The 17,679-nt window shown below is 35.6% G+C and overlaps 1 protein-coding gene across 1 annotated transcript in view; it reads left to right on the forward strand.

Moving 5' to 3' along the window:
- LOC112053872 (guanylate cyclase 32E) overlaps window positions 1–17,679 on the forward strand; it is an 80,284-nt gene that overhangs the window by 27,001 nt on the left and 35,604 nt on the right. Inside the window, exons 4-9 of the mRNA XM_052881783.1 lie at window positions 8,794–8,901; window positions 9,506–9,628; window positions 10,460–10,661; window positions 11,426–11,503; window positions 13,093–13,337; window positions 17,025–17,170. Coding sequence (XP_052737743.1) covers window positions 8,794–8,901; window positions 9,506–9,628; window positions 10,460–10,661; window positions 11,426–11,503; window positions 13,093–13,337; window positions 17,025–17,170 — 902 coding nt within the window. The remainder of the gene's footprint in view (window positions 1–8,793; window positions 8,902–9,505; window positions 9,629–10,459; window positions 10,662–11,425; window positions 11,504–13,092; window positions 13,338–17,024; window positions 17,171–17,679) is intronic.

Consider the following 17,679-nt stretch of genomic DNA (forward strand, 5'->3'; position numbering starts at 1 on the left):
AATCTATACTCTATACTTAATAAATATATAAAGCTGAAGAGTTTGTTTGTTTGATTGAACGCGCTAATCTCAGGAACTAATGGTCCGATGTGAAAAATTCTTTCAGTCTCTCCGTACTCCTACTGAAACGAGACCACGCGGGTGAAACCGCGCGGCGTCAGCTAGTAAATAATAAGACTGATATACGAGTACTTGAAAAAATGTAAGGTAGAGTCAGGTTGGTTTCCAGTTAGGTACTCTTATCGTATTGTACCTACTGCTAAGCATGCAGCAAGGGGTCACAAAATTTGTTAATCCATTAACCTACCTCCTACTCGTATGTGCAGTTTAGTATTAGTGGGGACCTAATTAATAAAGTCTGCAGATAAAACAAACATACTCATAATATAGAGCGTAACATAGATGAATACATTACTCTCTGGCGACGGACTTGCTCGACAAAAAGACATCATTTCCGGTGCGTTGGAAGCCAAAACTTTTTACATATTTTATTTTCTCTTTTTAAGACGTATCATCTGATGAGGATAAGCCACTCCATAGCCTCGAGGCGCATATAAATCTCGACGTCACTTTATACATGATTTTTGCTCTACGTCTAAAAAGTTTCATATGAACAGCTTTGGACCATAATTTATTCTCGGTGCTCTGTTATAGTCTGTGTGTTATAGTCTACTTTATGAGTGTGTTATCTTACCTACCAGATGATAAATTACATCGTGTAATAATTACCTATGTAGGTATAGCGTAAATAATTCTTAATAACTGAAAAAGTACTAATTATGTACATTGTAAATAATTATGATTCTTTATAATTGAAAAGTAAGTACCTACCTACGTAACGGAATTCCCGTATGATACTTGTTTACTTACAAATGATAGGGAACCATTTTTTTCAAGTTTTTAAAAACGTATGACCAAACGTTTAATATACCACTGGACAGCGTAACGTCATGATAAATATTCCTTAAATTGACAAACTATAAAAGGTGTTGCATTGCACCAATCTGTACTCACCTTCGAAACAACTTACCTTTTTCGCCTAAAAAATTTACAAAGGCATTACTACAATCATAAGGTCTAACTTGGAGCGCGCTTGCCTAGAAGATGTTCTTGCCTTGCCTTGCCTGTTCTTGCCTTGAAGGTGTAAAAATAACTAAGTTTGACAAAAGGGCCTCAGGTTTATCTTGAGCGTACAAGTGCAGGCTTTGAAGGTTATCGATTATGGTAACGATTTATCTTGAGCATAATGCGCTATTGTTTCATACAATACAAACGACAGACTGTAAGCACGTGGGTTGCAGATGAATGAGATAACATCACACGTCGAGCTTCTAATAATGCCGTGTTTATAAATACCATCGCAAATGTCAATGAACTACGGACAAGAGACTGTTCGTGTTATTTACCTAGTTACCTGATGTGTTTCACTCTACTTGTGCAATGTAATCCAATACCTCGTGAATTTGGCAGTCTAGATACGATCGTGTCAACGTTTGTAATACAAATTAGGCGTTTGGCGATTCACTTAGCGAACGATGGAGCGAGTTATGCTTGGAGTTTCTCTGTGTGATCGAATCAGAAATGTGGATATTCGCAGAAGAACCAAAGTCACTGACATAGCTCAATGCTGCTGGAATGGCGACCCCGCACCGGAAAGCGCAGTGTTGGTCGAGACTCCCTACAAGATGAACCTAACCTACTTTGGTTTTTAAATCTATTAATACAAAAACCATTAGGTAATCAAAAAAACATACATACAGCCGAACGTAGAACCTCCTCCTTTTTGGAAGTCGGTTAAAAATATATCGCCCAGTGGATATGACCTCTGCCTCCGATTGGAAGTGTGGGTTCGAATCCGGTCCGGGGCATGCCCTCCAACTTTTCATTTGTGTGCATTATATAAAATTATATATCACGTGTCTTAAACGGTGAAGGAAAAACGTCATGAAAAACATGCATACCAAAGAATTTTCTTAATTCTCTGCGTGTGTAAAGTCTACCAATCCGCATTAGGCCCGCGTGGTAGACTATTGGCCTAACTTCTCTCATTCTGAGAGGAGATTCGAGCTCAGCAGTGAGTCGAATATAGGTTGATAGTGATGAATCAAAAATACTACTACAGAAGGTACCACCAGGATATCTTTATATTTTATATTCAGTTGACAAACCATATACTTACCTAATATTATTTTGATATACATTTACTATAGGTATATGAAATATTCAAATACCTACATATAAATATATAAAAATTAAAATTACTACCTATACTTGTGAATACTATTAAACCAAGTTCAGTACAGTGTCTTATTTTAAATTATACATTATTAAAATAGTACATAACTATTTATAAATAATTGATTAATTGAATTAATAATGTATTGGTATCAATTTCACACAGTTCATGTTATAGCAATGACAGGCAAGGTCGACACTTGAAAGTTGCTATCTCGATGAATCACGAAGGTTAAGAATTCTCTTATTATGAAAGTTTGGAATTACCGAATACGACGCCCACTTATATGGCGATTTCTCTATAATTCTTTTTTTATGTATGTGATTCCTACATCCGATTTTATACTAAACTATTTTTGTGGTTCTACGTTTGGCTGTAAGTCATATCATATTATAGGTATATAAATATTAGTCATGTTGTACTTTAAAGAGATAACTTTGATGACTATGATTTTTAGAAGATTACCGATATGCAGATAAGCTAAGCTAAATCTCAGCTAAATGTCACATTTATAGTATTTTAAAATATATAAATGGCCTACTGTCCTCACGATAAGTAAAAGTACTTAAATAAAACATTATTTATGAAGATATCAAAAATATTGGAGGAGAAAACAAAATATTAGTCATGGAGTACTTTAAAGAGATAACTTTGATGACTATCATTTTTTAGAAGATTATCGATATGCAGTAGGTAAGCTAAGCTAAATCTCAGCTAAATGTTACATTTATAGTATTTTAAAGTATACATATAAATGGCCTAATCTACTCACGATAAGTAAATAAAACATTATTTATGAAGAGATCAAGAATATAGTTTCTGATGTGTGACTAGACAGTAATCAAGAAACATCTAGAGAACTCATTTGCGCCACGACACACTCAAATGCACTCCAAAAATAAATTTGATGGGCGTTATTCCCGCGAATTGCAATGACCTAGTAATAGCGGCCATCAGAAAGCAGAACTCACACTGGAGCTATCGAAAACTTGTTAATTTAATTCACTTTGCGTAGTATATGATACTTAATTCTCACCTTGTTTGATATAGCTCACATTTACGCGTACACACAATGCATAATATTGTTATGGTGTTATTTAATAAACTAGTATCACTTGATGTACAATACGTAGAGGTACCACATAATTAAAAAAATGGTAAAGCCAATGACTTAATTAGAAAATCCTATAGCTTCATTGCAACCCTTCGCCATATAAAGGTCGTTTTATACCTACTCGATGTAGACGATTGTATGCAACTTGTAACCCGCTTAAGACGATCACGCTTAAAACGATTTCTCGCATAATACGTCATTTTACGCCAGTGCCTACAACTTGAGACATGTTTTCATGCATTTCCTAACGCTTAATACGATTCGTCATCCCGTTTAATACGCCTACATGTCACACGCATGTAATACAACAAATAGATCAGGACATCATAAAGCTCCTTAAACAAGGTTTCAGAACCAGACTAATACATGATATCTTAAAGAACTGAAAGACCCTGACAGCAAACGACCCTTGACTGAAAATGAAGACCAACTGCAAAAGTAAAATTTAATTGAAAATCTCGTAATTGCTAATGCATCAAAATCTTTTTGTCATACCAGAATAAGTGATTACTTTAAGTAGCATAATATTAGGTAGTCTTTACACCATACATATGTATGTGTACATTAGTCGTTATCACTAGCTGACGCCGCGAGGTTCCCGTTCCCGTAGGAATTAGGAATACGGGGATAATATATAGCCTTCCTCATATATGGGCTATCTAACACAGAAAGAATTTTTCAAATCTGACCAGTAGTTCCTGAGATTAGCGTGTTCAATCAATCAAACAAACTCATTAGCTTTATAATATTTAGTATAGATTATATATTTCACTATAAGTTAAATCATTATCATGTGAACACTTACTGATGCAATTTGAGGAAATGTCAAGTAAATATAAAAATATTCCGAGGGGTTTCCCACGAATGGTACATGGAATTGAACACATCAATCTCTGTCAATGTCAGATACTGTATTAATGTGCTGGAAATGGTCAAAGGTATACTTTTTACGATGCTTAGCAGAACAATGCTATTAATCACACATTATGACCATCGTAATAGTGATGATAATATCAGCAGAATATATAGAGAGTATTTGATATTTTTGACAAATATTACTAGAGCCGTGATAGCCCAGTGGATATGACCACTGCCTCAGATTCCGGAGGGTGTGGGTTCGAATCCGGTCGGGGCATGCACCTCCAACTTTTCAGTTGTGTGCATTTTAGGAAATTAATTATCACGTGTCTCAATCAGTGAAGGAAAACATCGTGAGGAAACCTGCATACCAGAGAATTATCTTAATTCTCTGCGTGTGTGAAGTCTGCCAATCCGCATTGGGCCAGCGTGGTGGACTAAGCCCTCTCATTCTGAGAGGAGACTCGAGCTCAGCAGTGAGCCGAATATGGGTTGATGACAGGACTATGGTTTCTATCAAGTTACTGAAATCAGATAGAGAAAAAAGTTTGCACTAGTGACTCAGCACTTTCTACGAGATGAAGGATGTAAAGCTTCTTTGGTGTAAGCTTGAAAAGCAGATATCGATTTTTTATTTAGTAAAATTTAATATATATTTTTAAAAGAATTTAACATATTATATCGTTGTATAATGATCACTATGTGCTTTATGTTCTCTAATAATAAATAGGTAGATAGATACTTACCTATCTACCTAACATAAATTTGTATATATAGTCAGAATAGCAATTCTACAAATAACTAAGTCCTAGCAAAGCTTTTTATTTTTAACCGACTTCCAAAAAGGAGGAGGTTCTACGTTCGGCTGTATGTATGTTTTTTTTTTTTTTTTTTTTTTTTTTTTTATGTATGTCCAGCGATAATTCCGTCATTTGTGGACCGATTTTGAAAATTCTTTTTTTGTTTTGAAGGGTTTGATTCCAGGGTGGTCCCATTTTTTTCATGTCAGGATCTGATGATGGCATCCTGGAGAAATCGAGAGGAACTTTCAAAAATTGTAGGGACGGCTAGTGCGTTTGTTAGTGTTTCCATAAGGTATTTTAAACCACTACAATTTTATGAAGGTCTGGAGTTGGTCTGATGATGGAGCTGATACACAGACGATGGAACTCGTCAACGATTTACAGCAGGTACCTTTTGTTTGGGCTTGATTTATTTGTATTGATGAAAACTTTCCACCTAGATGGGTTGTGACTGTATTAAGGGTCTGATGATGAAGACAAAGGACAGTGAAGAGAACTCCTCGACGGTTCACAGTAGCTACCTTGTGTTTGGACTTGATAAATTTGTATTGATGAGAACTTTCCACCTAGATGGGTTGTGACTGTATTAGAGGTCTGGTGATGAAGACGAAGAATAGTTAAGGGAACTCCTCGACGGTTCACAGTAGCTACCTTGTGTTTGGACTTGATAAATTTTATATTGATGAGAACTTTCCACCCATATGGATTGTGACTGCATAGGGGGTCTGGTGATGAAGACAGAGGACAGTCACCTTTCACGTTTTTCTGAATATTCATATTACGTGTGGATAAAGGGGGTGTGAAATTTTGTACACGTTTCAACTAATTGCTCATTAATTTTTGTTCACACTCAGTTAGGTGTGCTAACACTAAAAATTAAAAAATAAAAATTTTAATAAAAAAAATTCAACCGACTTCCAACTCTAAAATTAACCTAAACTAAAAAGCAAAAAATAACATCTTACCTATGTGCTACCTTCTGATCAGTTTGAAGGCGGTGCCAATTCAGTGTCATGTTTTAATTAAAGCCGTTTCTGAAAGAACCACAGAAATTGTGTAATTTAAACGGCTTGAATTAAAACATCACTGGCTTGGCACCGCCTTCAAACTGATCAGAAGGTAGCACATAGGTAAGATGTTATTTTTTGCTTTTTAGTTTAGGTTAATTTTAGAGTTGGAAGTCGGTTGAATTTTTTTTATTAAAATTTTTATATTTAGACTTTACGGTGCAATTTGAAAGTAATGTTTACGATGTAATAAAGTAATGTAAGACTTATTTTATGGTAACTCTTCGAACTCCCTAGCTTTTGTCTAGGACCTAGGTAATATGATAGGAGACAAATGTTCCATTTGTTTGTGAACGGAATGTTCAATACCTAACAACATTCTCGTAAGCATGTACAAAGGAATAATAAAAATGTTTTACGTAAATGTGGTGTGGTTTAGTTTAGGAACTCTTATTGGATTTATGCGTGTAAGTAACTATCTACATACTATAAAAGCAACACTGACAAAGATAATGTTGATTTTATATCTACATTGTACCTACTTACGTTTAAAATCACAATCTCATCATAACAACCTTTCGTAATAACTACCAGCGGCGAAGAGTTCATGAAAGCCAATTCCGGTCAGGTTACCTTTCAAAATCCACGCAAATCCATTGTTGTACTGTATCGAGATATATGATAAACCGGAGTTTGTATCACGCTGTATGAATTTCATTTTCTTTGGGACGGCTTACGTTCATCTAAATTCCATCCTTCGCCGCTGATACCTACCTATTCACTCAAATCCTTCAACAGTAGGCGTAGTGGAAAATCTGTTGAAACGTTTAACATAAATGCTATGTTCCCGATACATTGATGGTAATAATGTGGAGAGGCAACTGACTTTGCTTAATGCAAAATATGAAATAAAAATATTTTAAGACTAGCTGACGCTGCGGTTTCACCCGCGTAGTTCCCGATGGAATACGGAGTTAAAATATAGCCTATGGCACTCACAAATAATATGGCTTTCAATTAGTAAAAGAATTTCCAAAATCAGTTCAGTAGATTACCCACTACAACCTTACAAATTTTACTTCTTTATAATATTAGTATACTAATAGGTAGATAATTAGCACGGACTACCTGTGAATACAAATCTCAAATCAAATAGGTACCTTTTATGTAGGTACCTATTTCGCAATTATTAAATAAGTACAAGAGTTTTATATTTATAATTTATAAAATTTAAGAAAATTCTGCCCAACCCTGGGCACCTAGGCATCTGGATTAATGGTAAATTTCTGTAAACAAATTTCTGTAAATAAAATAGTTCGCAAATTGAAAACAAACTCGATAGAGTTTACAGCAAACTTTCAGTTGACTCAAAAGTTGTTTATCGGATTTCTGGAGAACTTCTCCGGAGTTCAGTGATCACAGCGGGTGCAATCAGCCAAAGGAAACGCTAGCAGGAAATAAAGTTACCCTTATAATTAAAAACTTTCCCTATTAGGTGAAGTTTTGAAATATAATGCAAAAACCACGAAATGGAGTGGTTTAATTTTAATATACTTATTTAAATAAGTAAAAGAACTTTGTAAAGGCACAGTACAGGATACATTTTCTTATATTTTGGATAACATTTCCCTAAAATGGGAGTGTTAAACAAATCATTCCAGTCTCCAATCAAAACAAAATTCAACAATGTTGCACATTTTCATCTTAGTTGATGCGTATTTAAAAATCATCACGTCGAATCTTAATTCATATCTTTATGTTTGTTGATGTTGATGTTGTGGATGTTGATGTTGTGGATGTTGATGTTGTGCATGTTGATGTTGTGGATGTTGATGTTGTGGATATTGATGTTTTGGATGTTGATGTTGTGGACGTTGATGGGACTGCCCCGATTCGCCGTGACGGCCTCCGTGCCCCGGCTGGGCAGAATGAGATTTTCTTAATTTGTCCAGGTCTGGCTAGTGGGAGGCTTCGGCCGTGGCTAGTTACCACCCTACCGGCAAAGACGTACCGCCAAGCGATTTAGCGTTCCGGTACGATGCCGTGTAGAAACCGAAAGGGGTGTGATTTTCACCCTCCTCCTAACAAGTTAGCCCGCTTCCATCTTAGACTGCATCATCGCTTACCATCAGGTGAGATTGTAGTCAAGGGCTAACTTGTGAAGAATAAAAAAAAAAAAAAAAAGGCGCGTGTGGATTGCTTCTATGCAACCACGCGCAAGAGGTGCACATCCCTGTTTCGCAGAGTGCGGGTCAGTTCCAGCAGCGTCCAGCTGGCCAACACTATTTTAGTCTTTATCATCAATCTATTAAAATAAACATCAAATCAAATGACAAAATGTCATCTACATACTGCATGACATTCACCAGTAAGCAGTAAATGACATTTGGTAGGCACTTATAATCTCAATTTCGTATATTGTCAACTAGCATACGTCAAAGATAATGAATTTGTCTGGTGGGGGCGTTTGCTAACTGACTCGACTGTCAGTATTTAAATCAATGTTCTATATTTCATGTACCTACTGAGAAATCGATCCTGTACTGATTCTGATTTTAGTCTGACCCCCTTTGTAAGTTGAAATAAAAGATTTTTATTTAACCGACTTCAAAAAGGAGGAGGTTCCCAATTCAGTCGGTATTTTTTTTTATGTATGTACACCGATTATTTTTTTTTTTTCATCGAACCATTTAATTAACGCAATACTGACGAACTTGATTATTTTCATAATTTTCAAATTGGAATATCTTTTACAGTAATATATGTTCACAACAGGTCGCGTCACTATGGGCTGCTAACGTGTCGGCCTTCATTGGTCCTCAGGAGACGTGCGTCCACGAGGGCCGCATGGCTGCCGCGTTCAACCTTCCCATGATTAGCTATGTAAGTCTCTTATCTGTTCTTCTTGTCTCGTCAGCAGCGGCTATTTAAATCCACTAACACTCCCTGTAGCACTTTAATCGTTTTCAATTGTATCTTTCTTATTTAAAAACTAAACTACCTATCTCTCTTGGATTTTCCTTCCAATATTGATTGCTGTAAGCTACAGCAGGAATAGTCTTATAGGATACGACTTCAAAACAAGTAACACCAACCTTCTATCAATTATTATGTTGTTAATTAGTATGTGTATTTTTGCTTAAATATGCCCGACATGTACTTTGATTTTCTGAGTAAAAGAAAATTACATCTTTGTCTAATAAGACTAACAGTCTTGAGCTAGACTCTAGTATAGACTCTAAAAGGAATCCTGAAAGCTTTATTTTTTAAATAGATAACCAGTTATATACCTAAATAATAGTAATAAGATCATCATAATTTTAAACAAACTATGTAGGTGTGAAGATATTAATAATGTACCTACGTAGGCCTATTTGAAATTTGACTTGCACCTAATACATATCGACGCTATTAAGTGTGGGGCTATTAAAATTTATATAGGCCTGTGAAAAGTAAACTAAATATAAACTGTTTAAATTTGTTTCAGTACTGCCGCGACGTGGCCAGTTCCAACAAGCGCGTGTACGCAACGTTCGCGCGCACGCGTCCGTCGGACATCGACATCTCTCGCTCCGTGGTCGCAGTGCTCACACATTTCGATTTCATGCATGTAAACATTTCATATGGCCCGTCTACGGACTTCATAATTTCTATTTAAATTGTTTGATGCCATTTGACCTGGAATAACCATTACAAATTTTATTCCCCAAATACATAGATTCTGTTTAATGAAGACAGTTTTCGAACAGTGAATGTTGTCAACTAAAACCTAAAGACTTTGTCGTTCTTGGTCGCTTAATCTTAACTTAATGGGCTTCATAAGAAGGCTCAGTGTTATCCTTATCACTCAGCAGAAGATGCACCTCTTCGTAATTAAACTCGGAAATAAAATCTTCCGTATTCACAGCTCAGTGAGTCGCAAACCTGAAGTGGCATTGGGCGGGGCACATAGTTTGTTAGCTTGTTTAGTTCGTTGGCATCTTAATTGACTAGAAATAGGATCCTGCAGTGGAAAGTGCAATGTCGTTAAAGCTCCACAAGATGGGCTTACGACATCAAGCATATTTCAGGAAGCGGCTAAATTTATTATGAAGATTAAAAAGGAAATTCTTAGATTCTTTTCCCCAATTATGTTTGCTTGAAGACGATGGCTTTCGAACAATGCATGTTGACACTTGAGTGTCTCTAGACTGCTCTGGGAGGCCTACGTCCAGCTGTGGACTACCATCTTCATAATCGTCGTAAAATGTCACATACCTAATACTGTTTGCTTATTTTACATCAGAACAAAACAATATTCATTTTATTTGTTAGCGTATATTATACAAAATTGTTATTAAACTTAAAGTTCGGTCTTGAGACATACTGAAAAATTGCATGCACTTTGGATACATTTATTTGACATAGTTAATTATATAGTATTCATTTCTGATTGTAACAGATAGCCGTCGTATACCTCAAGGCACCGAATCATGACTTTTCAAGACTGGCTTTCGCTATAATAACCGCTGCTAATGAGAAGAAAATAGTAATCCGCACAGTACAAGTTTACCGGCAACCTTATTATTACGGCGATATTCCGGAAAACTTTACACGGAACCCTTTCATGGATATTGTCAGAGAAACGTACAAAGATACTAGAAGTAAGTAAATGAAAAATTCCATGTATAATATTGGTCTAACATTAAATTTTTGTAAAGAAAAATGTCACCGATACTGTGGAGGATTTTGGAGAGTCCAAACCACAGGGATTGACGCGTAAATAAAACACGTAATTTCTTGTAAATCGAGTAGATGCGTTCGCTTGTCGCTTCGAGAGAGAAGTGGCGTGATTCATAATTGGGAGGCCGAGTTTTATTGCTTTACAAGCGCTCGCATACTCTATTGTTTATTGCAGTAAATAGAGACATAGTGAAAGGGATGAATGTATGGGTTAAACAGAGATAGATACAGACAAGGAAGGCAAATCAGACAGAGATAGCATTATTCTAAGCTTATTATGTACATGAACGCCGAGCAGTTTAGAATTAACAATAACATGAGGTTATGAACTTATAACTAGGGGAAATAAACACAAATAGCATGAACGTTTATTTGCTACTTATTACTAAAGGCTCTAATTAATCATATACAATATAATGTGTATAATATGCTCGCGCTTATCTGATATATTATTGATTACCTGTACTGTATACTTATGTTATCTTATTTTAATACATTGATTATATTTATGCTAACTTATATTAATACTTATGCTAAAACAATCTTCAACGAATGCCTACTTAATAGTAACTATATTCTAAGCTATATTAATATGTACATTTATCATCAAGTATCGTCAACTAGAATTAGTTGCCTAATAATTCTTAACAGTTACCAGCTATGCTAAAAATAATTTTTCTTGCAGTTTACGTGTCCGTGGGATACTACCATGATCATATTGGTCTGATGCAGGCTTTAGATGCAATGAAGCTTCTTGATTCAGGTAATTTAGTATTTGCAAAAACAAATATTTGGCTTCATAATATCACTTGATATTTTATTTAATGTAGGTACTTATTAACGCCTATTATTTCGTTTACATATTTTCAAGCGATGTGCTACTCGTATTACCACGAATATACTATGCAAATTGCATTTTTAACCGACTTCAAAAAGGAGGAGGTTCTCAATTCGGTCGGTATTTTTTTTTTTTTTATAATATTTTATTTAGAGTACTTATTAAAGCCTATTATTTCGTTAACATTTTCAAGCGATGTGTTACTCGTATTACTACGAATGTACACACAGAAGGCTTTTTAAATTATACCATCAATGAATAAAACAGCCGTGATAGCCCAGTGGATATGACCTCTCAATTCCGGAGGGTTTAGGTTCGAATCCGGTCAGCGGCATGCACCTCCAACATTTCAGTTATGTGCATTTTAAAAAATTAAATATCGCGGGTCTCAAACGTTGGAGGAAAAACATCGTGAGAAAACCTGCATACCTGAGAATTTGCATAACTTTCTACGTGTGTGAAGTCTGCCAATCCAAATTGAGCCATCGTGGTAGACTTGGCCTCATTCTGAGAGGAGACTCGTGCTCAGCAGTGAGCCGAATATGGGTTGATGATGAGTGAATGATTTTAAAATATCTTTTAAAATACGCTTATATGATACCAATATAACTGTATGAAGGAAATTATTCCGTGCCCGTGGGCGTGATTGATTGGTTATGATTACTCATTCTACACGAACGCTTGCATATGGTATCTCTTGATAGGTCCTCATTGTTATTTGTCTTACGATAATATAAACCTCTCAAAAATCTTTACAGACAGATAGGTTTACTGAGCCATTTTATATAAATTTATCTATGGATCCATTAAACTTATTATATGAATAGCTTTTAGCCGTATTTCAGCCGTATCAATTTCTTACGTGAAAAGTATCTTGGGCGTATAAATTCGACCATCGGCTGATAATATATTTGTCTACAATATTCCCCTTTGTTGTCCCAACAATAAACTTGTAAGCCCATTATTTTCAGTGGTAAAGTTTGCTTTACGCTGTATTAAATTATGAACAACTTGTAATGTTAGAAATTCCTCTTTTACCCACTCATTGTTTAACCCTAACCACATATTTTGATTCTATTTCTCTAAACTTTTACCTTGTGTAAAAAATGAGCTTTATCGTTTTTTTCATTATCATTCTCATCATTTTAATCGAATAGCGTCCATTAGTTAATGATGATGGTGATGATATTATATTTTTATAAATAACTGGAGCCATCTATATTAACTTTGTAGTTAATATAGATAGCGAACGGTTATAATACCTTTTTGAGAATTGCAACGTATAAAATAATAAATAGGTACATGCTAATAGGTCAATTTAAAACCTTGAGCTCTAGCATCTATCTATCTCTATTGTTTGTTTATGTTTTATACCTAATCATTTTGTATCATCTTTTTACTAAATAGGTACATACTCCGTGTACGCTACTAACTTATTTTGTTTTATACAGGGATACACACTTCTTCACTCGGCTCACGAGTATAGCAATATAATGATTATGAATACTTTTTAGGTGAATACGCTGCAATAGGAGTTGACGTCGAGAAATACGAACCGGATGAAGCTATTCGATACCTCACGGGACCGTTACGCAAAGAGCCAGGTCCAAGGGTTCCTAAAGCTTTTCGCTCTTATCTGGCTGTAGCACCTTCCCCTGCGCCATCTTACCCAGCGTTTGCCAGAGAAGTTAACAGAAGACTGCAGATGCCACCTTTCAGTTTTACGAACCCCTTACTTGCTTTGGGCGGAGGCAAAGTGGTAAGTTTCATCATCATCATCATTGTCATTATCAACCCATATTCGGCTTACTGCTGAGCACTAGTCTCCTCTCAGAATGAGATGGGTTAGGCCAATTAGCCGACCATGCTGGCCTAATGAGGATTCGCAGACTTCACACACGCTGATAATTCAGAAAATTCTCAGACATGCAGGTTTCCTCACGATGTTTTTCCTTCACCGTTTGGGACACGTTTGAGGTAAGTTTATGAATTATAAATATTATAATGACCACATAAAAGTAACATGCACTTTTTTGGTAATCTAAGGTAATCTACAACACCACATCACTATATCAATCTTTTACAATTTTTGGCCGTAGTCCACCATGCCGGCTTAGACATTATTTAGAACTTGAGTTCTATGTATGCAAAGTTCCGAACTGCTATCCTTTAGCCAAGTCATATTTAATTTCACAAAATGCACAACAAATATAACTGCGCAAATTCAAAATTAGTTCCCAGAAACAACGCCTTTCAATTTCTTTTCACTTATCATTAAAATATATGGCTCACTGTTGAGCACGAGTCTCCTCTGATGATGTTTGAATAAGAATTTACAAGTATTATAAGAATTCATTATTCCTTGCACTTACGTACTCGTATAATATTTTACACTACTACGAATAAACTTCTCATTTAAACTACCATTCTAACCCAGATTTCACAGTTTCCCAACTTTGATGAGAAACGACTGTCAACTGATTTCCGCCATCTATCACGAATGATCTAATTCCATCGGAATCTCTGGATCGACCGCTGCAAATGCAAAAGAATGTTTTAAACTCCTATTCAGCGAAGAAGTTCAGAGCGATCTTTTAAAACTATTACATAAATAGTTCGTATCAGATACTTAGATAAAAAAAATAGTAAATGTAGTTTCGTGATAATTTATTTTTAAGTTTGATTAATGCAATAAATAAATATGTTTTAAGACAATATACTCATCGCCGTCTAGTCACAAAGTAAGCGTAACTTGTGTATACCACTGAAATACTAAAAAAACATCCATGTTTATTATACAAATATTTTCCTGTTGTGAGAATCGAACCCAGGCCTTGGATGTAGTTGGCAGGGTCACTGCTCACTACCTAGAGCTACTACACCAATCGGCCGTCAAAATTATGATTGATAAGTTGTTTCCGTTCCCGTGGGAATACCGAAATAAAATATAGCATGTCACTCCTTATAACATATCTTTTTGCCAATAAAACTCTTTTCTAAATCGATCCAGCTTTATCAGAGATTAGCCAAAAGAAACAGAGTGATATTATACAGAACTTTCATAACGGGTAGTAGGTACCTATATTTAGTAAAAATTACAAACAGCCACTACAATTTTATTTCATCGTATAGATGTATAGCGTATTTATTACGTATCTAAAAACTGTATGTTTCTGATTTCTGATATGTAATTCTTCATAACAAATTTTTATTTATATTAAACTAAATAGGTACTCATGGTCCGGATCCGGTATCATTGCGGGACCGTAGAAAGTTTTTTTATTCGCCTTGTTGTCTGTTGTAATAAAATTAATTAATTTTCCTGTTCTACGCTTTGCGAATAATAATAAGCAGATAGTAATGAGAAAAATAATTTCTTTTCTCTAACAAAAGAAAATTGTGACTAAGTTTCTATTTATACCTACATTTATTTTCTAGTATATAGTTTTATGCTGTTTTATATGAGAGCTCTGATAGCCCAGTAGATATGACCTCTGTCTCCAATTCCGGAGGGTGTGACTTCGAATCCGGTCCTGAGCATGCACCTCCATCTTTTCAGTTGTGTGCATTTTAAGTAATTAAATACCACGTGTCTCACGTGTGAGGAAACCTGCTCACCAGAGAATTTTCATAATTCTCTACGTGTGTGAAGTCTGCCAATCCGCATTGGGCCAACTCCTTTCATTCTGAGAAGAGACTCGAGCTCAGCAGTGAGACGAATATGGGTTGATAATGATGATGATAATGATGATGATGCAATTGCAACATAATATATAATAATTATTATACATATAATTGCAATTGCACGTTGTAGAGTCAACATCTCCTGAGGATGCTCCGGTTTCGGGGTGAAACGTACGTAGAGAGTATTTTGTCGGACCTGGGTGACGTTGTCGCATGGGTTCGTCGACTTTTCGCGGATGATAGCAAAGTAAATAAATCATTATATAATATTAGTATAGATGACCGAGACAAAACTTGTGAATAAGCTATATCAGTCAGTATGGTGGTAAAATAAGTTCTAAATATTTAGTACTTACATACACTTAGAATTGCATTACGGACATTTACTAAATAAAACCATTTTAACTCGCATTTACGCGTACATATAAAAGATAAATCCTTCTACCTAAATTTCAGCAATAAAGCAAATAAAATAAAACCTTGTGGACTGAGATCCATGTACGACCAAATGTCCATCGACAAGGCTATTTTAATGGATATTTATGAGAATCCGCGGGTGGGTCGGTTTATGTTTATCTTTCTTTACGTAAATTGTGAATTTTGTGACACGTTTCATCGTACGGTTGAAACGTGGATGAAATTTATTTTTAAAACTGTTGTCAGTGAATAAGCACCCACCACCAGCTTAAATTTAAGCAAATTAACTCTGTAACTCAGTGGTTCCGGAGTAGGAGTAAAATACAAAAGGTCCTAGATTCAGTATCTACCAAGTTGAATAAAATATATTGATTTCTAACTCAAGTTATTGATACTTTTTAGAATTTGAATAATATCTTTTCTTCTAAGTAAGTTTTTTCTAGTTACCTACCTTATATCTTAAAAAAGAATAATTTGGACAAAAATCTTTACTAACACAAAAAAGAAATAATTACACCACACCTTACTTTTATCCTAAAAAAGAATACTTTGCACAAAAAACTTTACAAACACAAAAAAGAAATAAGTACATCATCCTTACTTTACATTATTGTTTACTCATGTTTATTTTACCCTTTTTTATTCGTAAAACTTTTGAATTTTTCTGTAAAAAACTTTCTATCGAATTTTGGTGTTCTTATCAACGCGTTAACCGGAAAACAGATAACGTTGACTGTTGCCCCAGATGCCTACATTTAACGGTTATTAGGGTAATTTGCAAATTCTTTTTTAGAACTGGGTTTACGATTCGTGCCGAGTGGATGCTTACGATTAAGGTCTAATACTGTGTTTGTTTTCTGTGAAAAATAATGAGAAATTCTTTAAATTCCAGAAGCTAGATAATCTCAGATAATGGTCCTAGAAATATTTATTCCGTGATTTTAAAATATTTTATACATCATAATGATTGTATGTGAATGCGGATTTAACATCTGAAAATGATTTATTAGCTGGAGTGAAAAATGTGTTAGCTATCGAGTCTTAGATTCGGTTGTAAAAATTAGTACACTGTAATCTACAATCTCTCATTGAATTTGGTGCTTCCTGAAAAAAAAACATGCCTATAGAATTTCACTTCAGAAATAAGAAAATTAAAAAAAGCAGCTTTTTTTCCTGGGTTTTAACCGTGCGCCCAAAAATGAAATTAAAAATATGCTACTTATGTTAAGTCGCTGTCATATTTATTTTACCCTTTATTTGGGCCTCTCTATTATGATACAGGGCCACTCCAAGCTCTGCGAAGTGTTGTTAAAAAAGATTGTTTATATAAAAATTATATCCCTAGATCCCAGTGGAGGCAGCATGGCTTCACGACGCAGTGTGGGTGTACGCGCGTGCGTTGGCCGATGTTCTTCACACAGGCGAGAATCCTCGGGACGGACGCGCCATTGCAATACGTATGCGCAACACTACATATCGCAGTGTCATGGGGTGAGTTCATTTCAAATGGAATTACATACTTTACAATAGTTATTCTACGTCTTAGGTGAATGAGCATCCTGTATAATCCGCGGCGGACTAGATAGTCCTTGGGAACAAAATATTTACATGATAGGATCATCAAGTTTTGTGTGTGATACCCTTCCACCTCACACTGACGAGTGGCGAGGGAAGTAGCTAGGGAAGTAAGCAGAAAGTTGTGGGGCCGCATGTAATGCCACTTATCCTGTCCACTGCTCCCGATTATGTCGGCGCGAGCTCAAGTCAAAGGACTAGTAGAGCGTCGTGATTACTTGCGCGAGTAGAAACATCGCGGCAGCGCGAGGTGCATTGTGTGGATGCGGCATGACAATCATGGCGAGTCGGACAAATAATGAACGTAGCGAAAGTGGGGGGGGGGGCGTTTTCCTACCAAGACATCTTCCAGACTTCGGCGCCGTCAATAGCAAATGACAATCATATACTTACACAAAGTTTAGTGATGAATAAATAATTTGTTC

This window comes from Bicyclus anynana, chromosome 5, assembly GCF_947172395.1.
Source record: "Bicyclus anynana chromosome 5, ilBicAnyn1.1, whole genome shotgun sequence".
In the NCBI taxonomy this organism is placed as follows: Eukaryota; Metazoa; Arthropoda; class Insecta; order Lepidoptera; family Nymphalidae; genus Bicyclus; species Bicyclus anynana.